We start from the raw sequence: 13,078 nt of genomic DNA, 5'->3' as shown, positions 1-13,078 counted from the left end.
ATGAAGATCAAGGGTGGGGGATTACCAATCTTATTCTGCTGGGCAATTTTTTTTTAGTATGAAGTCCTTTCTAAGCAGCAAGGGCTGGACTGCATGATTCCAGGTTCCAGGGAAAGTAAATCACAACAAAAAAGTGCTCCATTGAGCTAGAAAGGCAGCTCCTACATGGATGAGGGAAGCTATCAGAGCAAGAGGGCTCAACAAGAGGCTTCCTGAGCATAGGATAGCATTGCCAAGCAGAAAATTGGAGGCTTTGAGCAGGAAAAAAGATCACTAAAATGGAGAGATGTTCTCTAAGGGGAAGGGACCTCAAAATGCACAGCAGGATGGCACATGGCAAGATGAAGAAAAATGCTCAGCATGGACACCTCTCCTGGTGAAAGAGATGACCCAAAATGCAGTAGGTTTCTGTGGAGAGAGAGGTCTCAAAACATGCAGCATAGACACTTCTGGAGGGTATGGAACTGACATTTCTTAGGGATGGAGAAGAGACTAAGTTCTGCTTCTAGAGCAAGAGCGGTTATAGCACTTTGCCCAAAAGAAACAAAAGCATTTCTGGGTGGACCAAGGAATTTGGAGCTTATCTTTGAGAATGCAGCATAGTTTCCTGACTTGATTGAATTTGAGTGTGAACTCACAAAGAACTCACAAAGGCTTGATTGTACCCCAGTCAGAGAAGTTTCTGAGGGACAAAAGGCATGTCAGGTTATGTCCTGTGCCCCGGCTGTGGTTGTTGATGGGAGAGGCTTCTTGGCATAACAATTTGGAACTTTATTAGGCAGCAGGACTTGTGCTTGCAGCAATTAGTCAGAATGGAGCACCTAGATTTGCAAGACTTTAGAGGAAAAATCTAAGACACACAGGATGCAATCCTGGGTCATCCTTGGGCCGGCTCAAGTCCTTTGCACCAAACCAGGAGTGTTGCAGACATGCCATAAGGCCAGCAAACATGCCCTGGGAGAGTTCAATCCTGGACAGAGTGTTGGGGGTGGTGGTACTGGGGTGTTCCGGGAAGGATGGGTGGCAGGTGGCCCAGGCCTGGGAGGGGGATAGAACCCCCCCCCTCCCTGGAGGCCCGGCCTAGCACCAGGCTGCCTGGATCTGCGCCACCTCTTTAGGGGGCACAGATCCAAATCCCATTCAGGCTGCAGCCATGTTACCCGGGGTAAGGAAAATCAATTTATCCTGCCCCGGGTTGCTCCACAGCTAGCCCCAACTCTGCACTGTATACAGAACAGGCCAGCTGGCCTGCCTGTTCCAGCACGGGTTAGGATTGGGCTGACAGACATACTTCTCACAGTGCCACAGCTTTTCTCCCCCTTAATTGACTATTAGGTTATTAGCCGCTAAGCCAGTCCTTAATTAGAACTCTCCTGAGAGTTCAGCCTGGTATTGTCCCTTTGCAGAGCAAAGCCCTGCCTAGCTTCCAGGTTTGCCTTCCAGAAACCAAGATGGGGTTGTGCAAATCTAATCAATGCATTTATGCGTTTATGTAGTTATGTAGTTTAGTGCCCCAACTACAGTAGGTTGCTTTGGAGCAAATGGTTTTTGGATTTGCAGTCTTAAAAGAAAGAATATGACAAGAAGGAGCCGTTAAAGCCTGTATCTAAAATGTATTCATATCTGCAACTATGATTTTTAAAAATTGAAATAAAATTCAGACAAATATATTCAAATTTCTTTTCGGGAAAAGTGACAAATAGTTTCATGAAGTTATTATGCTTCTCATTTTGATATTAAATAAGACGAAATTCAGTTTTGTACATTAATGTGCATCTGTTTTCTGGAGCCTAACCTCTGCAGCCTTAATCGTTCATGAAGAACAGATTCAGACACCATGATTTATTGAGTTATCAAATATGCATATTCAAGAGCTGAGGAAAGGCAGTCTAGAGATTATCATGACAGCCAGAATAGTTTCTGGACAGTGACAGATCCCAGATGATGCAATAAGTCAACTCATTTACCTAACAATGGAATTCTTTGAAAACCTCCCAAAGGTTAATCAACAATAGACTTTGATGTGATAGAATATCTTAGCATCCTAAATGCTTCAGCAAGCTAGAAACGTCTAGTTTAAGCAAATTAGGTCAAATATCACAGGCCTTTTTATAGCATACAGTATATTCAGATGAAAGTCTAGCAAAAGAGTGTAAATCCAGATACATATTTCTACACTCTGGGCTTGCATTCTAAGCATAGCACTTGTGAAAGATATACTGCCAGAATACATTTTGTCCACCCCTTCCCTATTGAAGTCCCTAAGCCCCCCTGAAAGATGCTGCTGCCACCCTCAGCAGTGGAATGGAGTGTGGCGCAAGAGGGGTTGCAGGAAAAGGGAGTAAATTTATGCCAAAAATAAGGAGTTGTACAGATTGAAAATACTGCAGTTTGGCCCTTTATTAGTTTACCTCACTGGTTCCCAACCTGTGGGCCATGGACCAAGAAGTGCACCACAGGGTCTCAGAAAGAAAGATAACCATCAATCACTTCCAGTGTCTTGCTGAGTGAGAGCTCCTCCATGAACCACCAAAGACGGTGAAGAACAGACCACCCGCAGCTAGAGCTGGCAACAAAAGCAGAAACCCACAACTCTTATCTATAAATAATAAATCTCTAATAAATCTTGTCCAATTATTACAAATTTAATTGTACTTTTGGGGGGATGGGCATGAGAGAGTTGTATGCGATCCATAACAATTCCAGTTTTTGTCTCTGTGTTCCACAGGCCACCACTGGTTTATCTGGATCTGTAGGCAAATTCTTTTATGTGCTATATTTCAAAATAGAATTCACAGTGACACTGTTCTGACAATTACATTTCTAAATATAGTAGGGTACACCACCACCTTACCAGATTTAATTGAACTGTTTCCGCTTTTTACTTTGTTTTTGAAGAGATTCATCAATTGGTCCTTATTCTTCCATCTTGCTACTATAAAGATTCTGGCAGCACACAATAGATTTGCCCCACATTTGATATCACATTCTTCAATTTGTCCTTTCAAATAATTCAAAAATATGACCTACTGAAGGTCATATGTTAATACCTCTTTATTGCAATACCTGGAGCCTGAAAAAATCATTTTTTTTCCTAATACAACTATTATACATTAAAAATTCCTGACTTTTTTATTACACCTCTTAACAGTTTTCATGGTTCAGTTTTTGCAGCAAATGGGTTCAGATACCATTGAAACATAATTTTATGAAGGTTTTTCCAATCAGATTCTAGTCCGTATGGTTGGGAGAGGGATACTTATATTCAAATCTTTCTGTATTTCCTTAGATAAATGAAATGACAAAGATTATTATCTTAGATATATAATAAGCTGGCTTCACCTTTACTCCTAACAAGTTATATGAGCTTTTTTAATTTTAACCAACTCCAATTTAACTGTATTTCAGAATTAAAGAAACATCCTTGTGGCTAAGCTGAAAGTATTGATAAAAATCTGTCATCTTTGTATCTTATCAATGATTCCATGCTCATACAGGGGAGATGGCAGGTTGTCACTCACTTGTAGAGCATATACTTTTCAGCTTGAATCCCTGACATCCACAATTAGGGCTGGAAAAGATTGGGCCTGCAAGTCTAGAGAGCTGCTACTCAGTGTAGACTACAGTCATGATCTAGTACAGACATGCCCCCTTATCCACAGGGGTTATATTGTGGAACCCCCTGCGGATAGCTGAAACTGCAGATATGGGTGTATACCTTTCCCTTGGTTCCAGGGTGCTGCCCCCTCTCCGGAGTCGAGAGGACCTCTGCTTCTCTCACCTCCAGAGAGGGCGTGAGCAGGGGTACACACACTGCGGGGGACCTGGATGCAATTCGCGGATAAGTGAATCCACAGATACGGGATCCACAAATATGGAGCCCCCCTTGTACGTAGCAGGTTAATGTGCTCATAACTTCTGTTGTTTCTGAAAACTTTGATCATACTTCTGTTATGAATACAATCAACCTCTTGAATCCACAATTCCATGCAAAATAAAAATGTCAATTATGATAATTAGCGCTAAATTAGAATCTGTATATGCTTTTCTTGGTATCTGGAATAGTAATTGTATCGCCCACCTTAACAGAGAACTTTCTAATTGACTGGAGTCACAAAAGTGTTTCATAGTATGATGAAACATCTTACTATTCTGAATTCAGTATATTTAACATTTATATATAATCCTGGGACTTATGTAGTGTACAGTTTTCTTGTTATAAGCTGGAGCAGTACAAAATAAAATTGCTGCTGCTGCAACTGTTGATTTTAGGAATTGCCTGCTTGAGCATTGGATGACTGATTCAAGGTCCCCCTTTGGCCCACCAACATGTAATCAGTGCTATCAGATGTTTAGGGCAGGGGTCTCCAAACTTTTCAGCACGAGGGTTGCATTGTATATCTGACACAGTATCGAGGGCCGGAAAATAAATAATAAATTTATCAGAGAACCAATGTGCTGAGAGTTTGATTATAAGATGTAGGTGGGGTGGAAGGAGTTGGGGAGTAGAAGGCAAAATTGACTTGTACAGGAAGAGGGGAGAATGGATTTTGCAAAAGCATCAAGCAACCTACGACACAAATCACAAATTTTTTGTCTTATTTTCTGCTCCATTTAAATTGAATATAATTAACTTTACCAATGCTGCAAGATCTGGAATATATATACGTCATTCAGCCACTAGAGGTGCTGGATGTAATGGAATTCCATTACATTGCATTATACCTCTTGTGTAATGCATTCAGCACCTCTAGTGGCTGAATGCAGTATATACCTGGAAGTGTGTCAAGCTATTTTTAGCTCTGAGAGGAGAATGTTGCAGACCTAAAATCATCTGGAGGGCCAGGTGTGGCCCGTGGGCCAGGGTTTGGAGACCCCTGGTTTAGAAGAACACATTTTTAAAGCCTACTATTAAGCTGAACGATCCCTAGATTGGGACTTTGCAGGATTAGAATTCTGGAAAGTCATTTGAAGCAATTCCACTGTGACAAAATGTTTATTTTACCCCCCTTCTTTAGCACTCCAGTTCTCGCCTGAGTTACCAAAGCAACATTCAGGGATCTTCTCAGTCCCAGAGTACAATGGGCTACTCTACATCATCTCAGCAGAGCTCTCAGTACCATCAATCCCACCAGTCTCACCGGTACTGAAGAGACCTCATAGAAGAAAAGAATGGACTACCAGTCAAAGGACTCTAGCAATATGAAGTTCATAATAGTGAGAAGAACCAAAAATGCAAACTGTGATGCAGATTTTGAAATTGCAATTATAAAAAGGAAAACTTTTATTTACTAAATGTTTTCAGACAAGAGACTATTCTTACCCCTTTTGGCCATAAGATTTGTGTGATGTTCCCCTCAGCTTTTTCTTGCATGCGTTCCATTGTGGTTACTGAAATGAAACCGTCTGATCTGAACCCAGCACTTAAACTTCTTTAACCTATGGAATTTTTGAAGGATTCCTGGTGCACCTTGCTTGTATTGTAGTAATTGCCATAAACATATCTTTCTTTTTCAAATTCCTTTCACCAGGATTTTAAAGTTTTGGAATCTTGAACTCCCAGGCTTTTCAAGCTTGTATATAGTTAGTTTTTTACTAGACAAATCTGTTTAGCTATACAGGTATATTGCACCTTTTAAAAGCACTATGTTATTTTCACAGGATATTACTCTTTTGCTCATGGATGTCAAGAACAGCAGATTTTACTGTTCCAGAGTATTTTATTATTCTCTTTTTTTATTAGTCTAGTTTTCAGAAGAGGTCTTAAAAAAAGAAAAGAAAAGAAAAGAAAAATGTTCAACCCAAGTCTCTGCAGCAGCTAATCAATGTTATGTGTTTGGACTGAACACTGAACACTGATTATGAATGTTTGTTTTATCATTCAGATGAAATCCCATAGATCATTGATCATTATCTTCCAAGTGGGTTGACTTAAGCTTTGCTTAAAATTAAGGCATACCAGCAAAGTGGAAGGCAAATAACTTCTGTGGCTCCAGTAGAACAAGAATATGCTATGGGGGTCTGCTCTAGTGATTGGCCATATTCTGGAACTCTGCCTTTGGATTGCCACATCAATGGGAGAAAGGACAAACAAAGAGATTGTTCTATTACTTTGGGTTGGGGGGGACATCTGTTTTATTTTGTTGAGATACATCCTTCCTTTGTTTGATTTTGGTGATTCTGAAATTTGCGGCAAAAAAAGGCAAAAAGTATGGTGGCACCTTAAGAGACTTCATAGTCTTTGTAACTTGTCTTGTGAGCTTTGTAGATAGTAGCTTACTTGCAGGACATTTGCAATCATGAATCTTGACAAGTTTGTTTTTTTTAAATTATTATTTAAAAAAGTACTCACCTTAATTTCCAAATATTTGAACCAGATCAAATATTGAAAGAGAAGTTGTAGAACAATGTATTTAAGATGTTTAGCCTTTTCCTGCGTGAAATGCATCTTATGTTGTCTTGCCACTACTCTGATTAACCCATATTTGGTTATACCAGGTAAGCTCGGCTGTATCAGATGTTGTTTTTCTCTAAGGTAATACACATTGTAATTGTGCTGAAGGAATATTGGACAGGCACCTAGCAAAGGAAAGATCAGAGCTTATGAGCATATGTAATGGAGAATCACAGTCTGTTTACTATGATCAGAAATATCATATATGTTGAGGCAGCTCCTTTTTTTGATAAGAAGTTCAGCAGTATAGCTGGTATGGTTTATTCAGTACTGTATGTATTCTGCAGTTCAGAGCAGAATCCAGCATTTATGAATCGGAATTTTATTTTCTGAACAAAGAAAACTGATTTATCAGCTATTATGATAGGCTTAAACCGTTTCTGCCCAGCCCACAGGTGTACACATTTTATCCCTGTTGCACATATGCAACGTTGCACAGAAATGGCTTTTAAATGTTTCAGCGATGTATGCTGTATTCTTTGATTGTGGGGAAGTGCAGCTAAATAGGATTTCTAAGGGGTAGTATTTCAGTGCCCAGGAACTGCTGCTTTTTCCCCATGACTAACAAAAGCAAAAAAGATAGCGTATAATTTGTAAAAATCATAGAATCCAGCTTTTCACAGCATAGAAAAAAATTTAAGAACACATAACCCTGACCTTATTGCACTAAAAGTTATTTACTCTAGAATATATGAGCAGCACTCAGTATTTTAAGAACAATTACTTAAGAAAGAAGTACAGGATAGAGCCAGTTATTTATCAATACATTTATGGGCATTTACACTGTACATCATGAGCACATGACCTGCTCTGTAATATATTCTGTTCTGAATCAAAACCAAGCTCATAGTAAAAAAAAAAATCAAACATTTTGCACTAAGACTGCAGTAGAAACTAACAAGATGGTAGAGTCAGTTGGATTGGAGGGACACCTTTAAATGTATCCTATCCTAGGATCATGTTTTTGTTTCCAGTTAACTTTAAAGAGCAGCTAAAGTGTGTGCTTTGCCATACCAGAAAACATAGGCATTGTTCTGTGTGCTGGTGATATCAAGAGGCTCTGTGGTGAGAGCCAAAAAGTAATTCATCATAAAATGGATTGAGGAGGTAGAGAAAACAAGGAATTTCATTTGAGACCCAAAAAAATCCTCTTGATTCCCCCCCCCAGCTTTTCTCCTTGTGACACTTCATGCATTGTGCATCTGAGCTGGTCTCCTTGCATTTAATTAATTTTCTACCAACTTTCAGTCAGTATGTCCTCAGTTTACCATTAGTGGTCTTTCTGCACTTGAGGTGAAGTTTGACCAGCAGCTTAAATTGGACTTTGACAGACATATGGATTGCTTGTTTTTGTCTTCTCTCTCTGCTGCTCAGTTCCCCAATCCACTATTGGTTGCAATTCAGCACCTATGGCAAGTTCTGTCTGTCCAAGTGTATGTTCCTCTGTGCATGCAATGTGACAACTTTTGTTGAATGTGCTTTATCTCCATGAGCTTCCAATCCCCTAGAATGATGGCCATGATTGTTGTCTTTACAGACAAGTTATTTGCATATTTGCTGGGGAAAAAATTGCTTGCTGTACCCCATTTCCCTGAGGTGTCTGTGCACGCCAGTGTAGCTGTGCTAAATACTTCATGGCCTTCCAAATAAGCATTGATAGGGGAATAGATGAAACTATAGGTTTACACTTTTGAAATGTTTACTGCACTCAATCTCTATTTGTATCTTGGCTTTTGGGCATACTTGGCCTATTATGGAGACCTGTCTGTGTATAATAAGATGAGTGTCTCATTTATTGCAGGGCTAAGGTGAGCCAATGTGAGGTAGCTTTGTTTCAGGGGAAATATCATGAGTCCAAATTGTTTAATGTAAGATTAATCATAATTGTATGTTATGGAAACACAAAACATGTAAATTGTCATAAATGTGCAGCTCTTTTAAATAATTCTTACTAGTGTACACAGCTTTTATGTCATTTATTTTCCTATACCTTGAGGTGGACATTTCATCATCAGCCACGTTTGATATCAGTCTTGCTACTCTGGAAATAGTAGCCACTCACACCTCATTCCACAATGTGTCTCTTCTGGCTTTCACAAAAAAGGAGATCCTAGGGTAGCAGGATTAACAAAGTGATGATGAAATGTTCTGTATCACAGACTGCATAATGAAGGAAGAACCTTGTGGAACGCTGCAAGTCCTGCACTGTATCTGTGACACTGTATCTTTTGGGGTGGAGATAGGGGTGGGTGGGAAGGATGGAAGGGCATCCTGAGGTTGGGGAGGTGGAAGCTTGAAGTATTTCATTCTGTATAATATTTTATATAAACATAAGCTTAGTTCCTCTTCATAATCTTCAGTGATGGTACTTAAGCAACATTGAGCAAAGATAACTGTTTTAGAATAAAATAAACATATTGTACATAAGGCCATGTGTAATCTAAAATGTTTTGCCACACCGGAACGATGTGTATTGCTTTATGGGGGGAAAAGTCCTTAATGCACTGTTATCTCCTAAATATTTAGTAGTAAATTAATACTATTTAATTTTTTTAAAGATCTGTCTTGTGTAGACACTAAAAAGTATTACACAATGTGGACTGAAGATGTCCCTTTTTAACAGCAGTTAAAATAATGTTTTATATCTGTAATGTAGTATACTTTTCAAATTGTTTTAGTTTATATTTTCTCATGTTAACTATTTGTGGAAGTGCACCTGCATTTTGTTTTCTTTTATATATTATTTTACATATTCATCTTCCATTCTTGTTGTCTTTTTTATTATATAGTTTTGTGTCTTCTCTCTTTTGGTGTTTCAGCTCATGAATGAATTTGACCCATGTGTAATAAAGTAGCTAATGAGATTTGCAAAAAAAACAACTGCCCCCCAAAACCCCTCCAATTTTGTTTTCGTTCATGTTGGCATTTCTTGAGGTACTTAAACTGGGATAATTGCATTTAAGTCAGTTATGTGTAGGGTTCTACAATTTGCTCTTCAAAGGTTAATTCCAGCTGCATAGAAGTCAGCGCACGTGTCCAGGTCCCAAACATGCCTTCCTGATTCTAGACTTGTCTTTGGAGACTTGAGTAATTCTTCTTCACTGTTACCAAGCATTGGTTTCAACTGGCTGTTCTGCTGAAGTGAGAGAGGAAGAACTGGGAAGTTAGCAAGCCACTGCTTGACATGCTCCCCAGCCTTGAACTAGGTTAAGGGCGCAATCCTAACCCCTTATGTCAGTACTTTCCAGCACTGGCGTAGCGGTGCCAATGGGACATGTGCTGCATCTTGCAATTGGGTGTCACTCACAGAGACCTCCTCCAAGTAAGCGAATGTTTGTTTCTTAACCTCAGAGCTGCATTGCCCTTATGTCAGTGCTGGAAAGCACTGACATAAGGGGTTAGGATTGTGCCCTTTATGGTGCAAGTACAGGTTGAGGGTAGAGGACTTTTCCGTGGGAATCCTGCTTTCCAGCTAAGCTTCCATTGTGGCCTGTAGGAGAGGTGGCTGTGCTCAGTTATTGGCTACATATTTCCACTTTCTCTTCTAGGTTGTCATGAGAAACAGCTAAACCAACAGGTTTGCCCTTGTTATAAACATTTGCCATTTTAAGATGTCCTCATACTGCTCTTGAAAGACTGTTAAAACTACACTTTTGTTCATTACATTGGTTTTTTATTCTTAGTTGTAATTAAATTGAATTGCTTCTGTATGAATTTTTTAATAAAAATAATATACGTTTGTAATAACAATAAAAAGTTGAAGTCAAACACTTTTGTGATGGAAAATCTGTGGGCTGCATTGGGAATAGTATGATTTCTGCAAAACAGAATGTGATTTTCTTCAAGACATTAATAATAGTTTTGTCTCAAAAGAATTGCTTGAGTCTTTATAACAAAAAGAGACTAATTTTATAAATACAACCATGGCATGACATTTGACATTTACATGGTAAATGTAACCATGTCCTCAAGCATTAGTTATTGCTTCTAAAGGTCAGAAATCATGGCCCTGGTCAGGTAATTCAACAAGCCATGTCTGTTAGATAGGGAAGGAGCAACAAGTTTCAGCACTTCTCATTTTTCTCTCCTCCTCCCCTTGAGCGTCTAAGGGGATTGAAAATTCCTGATTTATTAAACCAGTTTCTCACGATGTCCAGACCAGGAAACTTTGGTTTGTATACTTCCTGGTTTGTAGGTGGCACTCAAACCACAGTTCTTTAACACATACAGAATATAATTATGAATCATCCTACATATATAATTCTAACATTTTGCACCGGGAGGCATTTTGATATCCCATTCTAGAACTTGAAATCTAGAATTTAGAAAGGGATAGGAACATAGAATGCCTATACCTGTATATATCGCATAGAATACGATACTGTATTTAGTATCTCTTTATTTGAATCAAGATTACATATATTTTAATTAGTGTTGTATACGACTGCTTGTGTGTTCAAGACACACACACACACACACACACAGATTTTTTTTTCATTCCATGCAGCCTGCACATGTGACTGAAAATTGGGCTGTACATCAGTCTGGATGGTCACTCAATTAAATTATTTTTCTGGCATATTGCTATTCCAAAGAAATGTATTTAAATGGCACTGAGATAGAATGAGCCAAAACAGTGTTTGATAGTATTAATATGGAATGAATTTGCTGCTATAGGCTATAAATCTAACTGGAGCTTGTGCATTTAGAAACACCTATTGTCACTTGTTGTGGGATGCTTCTAGTCAGTGATGTGGCAAGAAAAGAACTGATCTACTGTGAAAGGCGTTTTTGCTACTAGAAATGGCCTAGTTTAGGATATTGAAATTCAACAATCCTTTTAGTAGTTTTATTGCTCCCTTCATAACAACGCATGTCTGCCTCGAGCATTTCATGTGACATTGCCAAGCAGCCACCTTGGGCATTTGCATTGGCAAGGGAAAAGTGGGGTAGACGTGTTTTAAATTAAAAAACAAAAAAGTAACACCTCTGATCATGCCAGGGGATCAGTTCCATGAAGCTGAGGTTTAAAACAGTACTGAAGGAGAAATCATCAAAGGAAGCTGGTGCTGATTAATTAGAATGTGCTGCTTCCATTGGCTAAAATAGCTGTCAATCAACCGACAAAGAGCACAGTAATAAAATGGTGCTAAAGGAAGCAGTGTGCTACTGTTCTTAAGTGTAGTCTATCTCATCCTACATCCTCCAGTTTTAGACTTCTTTGCATAAAAGTTAATAGTTTTCCCCTCTTTAAAAAATACATTTACACAAAGTCAAGATTATTTATGTGTTTACCTAGGTAGCATATTCAGCAGTAGATGCTTTGGCCAAGATCCAAAGAGACATGCAGTTAGCATGCACTCAGAGAAGGCTCTGAGCTTGTATTCCTTGAACAGCAGTTCTTCCCCACCCCACCTCCAATGTCACATAGCCAACTATTTTTGAAATTGAAGATACTTCTAAAAGCTGTTGGAGCATGGTGTGGCAAGGTTTGCATTTTACGGGGGGGGGGGTCACTGGGCATACCTTCGAAAAGAGCTACAGTATTTATATCTTAGCATCTGAAGGTGCCCCTTCCATTTACTAGAAGGCATAGCATAGCAGGGTGCCCAGATTCGAGTTTAGGATTTGCAATCACAGGTTTTTAAATGACTGACCCAAGGGCAGTCTTCATGCATTTCTCCCTCCTAAGCATGAGTACAGGGACTGCAGCTGTCAAGAACTTTTTAAAAAAAAAATGTTTTTGTTATTGTATTTTTTTTAATGCTGGGAGTTGCTGTGGAGGCAAAAAGGCAAGATATAAAAGTCTGATAAATAAACTGGGACTAAGGGCACAATTTGGGATTGGACAAATTTCTGGAGGAAATGTCCATTACAGGTTATAAGCCATGATGGATGTGTGCAACCTCCTGATTTAGAATTAGGCTACCTCAGAATGCCAGATGCAAGGGAAGCCACCAGGATGCAGGTCTCTTGTTGTCTTATGTGCTCCCTGAGGCTTATGGGGGGGGGGCCAATATGAGATATAGGAAGCTGGAATAGATGGGTTTGTGGCCTGAGCAAGAGGCTCTTCTTATAATTGTGGGACTGACCCTGAAATTACAAGTTCTGTGAAATATATATTTAAAATAAAACTTACAGTTGACTTGATTTGAAAATAATCTGTTTGATCCTTTGGTAGTTATTAGTCTCTTCATACATGTTAACATAAGATAAATACATCTTCTCTGCTATTTTTAGTCTCTGTTTCTCTTCCTACTGATGTCCAAATTCCTCCACATGTGGACTTTTTTGCCTTGTTGCAAGTATATTAGCTCACTTGGTACTACATTAAGAATAGGATACTGTAAGTTGCAAGTATTGCAGTCTTGAGTGAGTGCCATCCTGCACAAGGGAGGGCGGCCGTCCTTTCAACCAATTTCTCCTTTCCAGCTCCAATTCCCTTACCCTGAGAAACACATTTTCAGAGGGTACAAAGAGTTGGGGAGGGAAGGTGAAATTGCTGAGAATCATGCCCTCCTTCTCTTCTGAGAGTGCAAGGCAACAGTTTTGCAAGAGAATGTTTGGATTCAGCCCAGTATCTTGATGATTAATCAACTTGCCACATTCACAAATCAGCAGTGA

The 13,078-nt window shown here is 39.2% G+C and overlaps 1 protein-coding gene across 2 annotated transcripts in view; it reads left to right on the top strand.

The window, feature by feature from the left end:
• Nucleotides 1-10,148, top strand: part of CDK19 (cyclin dependent kinase 19) — a 120,296-nt gene extending 110,148 nt beyond the window's left edge. For both annotated transcript variants that reach the window (XM_066613392.1, XM_066613400.1), the window contains exon 13: nt 5,019-10,148. In XM_066613392.1, coding sequence (XP_066469489.1) covers nt 5,019-5,150 — 132 coding nt within the window. In that variant the 3' untranslated portion in view covers nt 5,151-10,148. The remainder of the gene's footprint in view (nt 1-5,018) is intronic.
• The last annotated feature ends 2,930 nt before the right edge of the window (nt 10,149-13,078 follow it).

Source organism: Tiliqua scincoides, chromosome 1 (genome assembly GCF_035046505.1).
Source record: "Tiliqua scincoides isolate rTilSci1 chromosome 1, rTilSci1.hap2, whole genome shotgun sequence".
Lineage (NCBI taxonomy): Eukaryota > Metazoa > Chordata > Lepidosauria > Squamata > Scincidae > Tiliqua > Tiliqua scincoides.
This window is presented reverse-complemented; position numbering and strand designations above follow the sequence as displayed.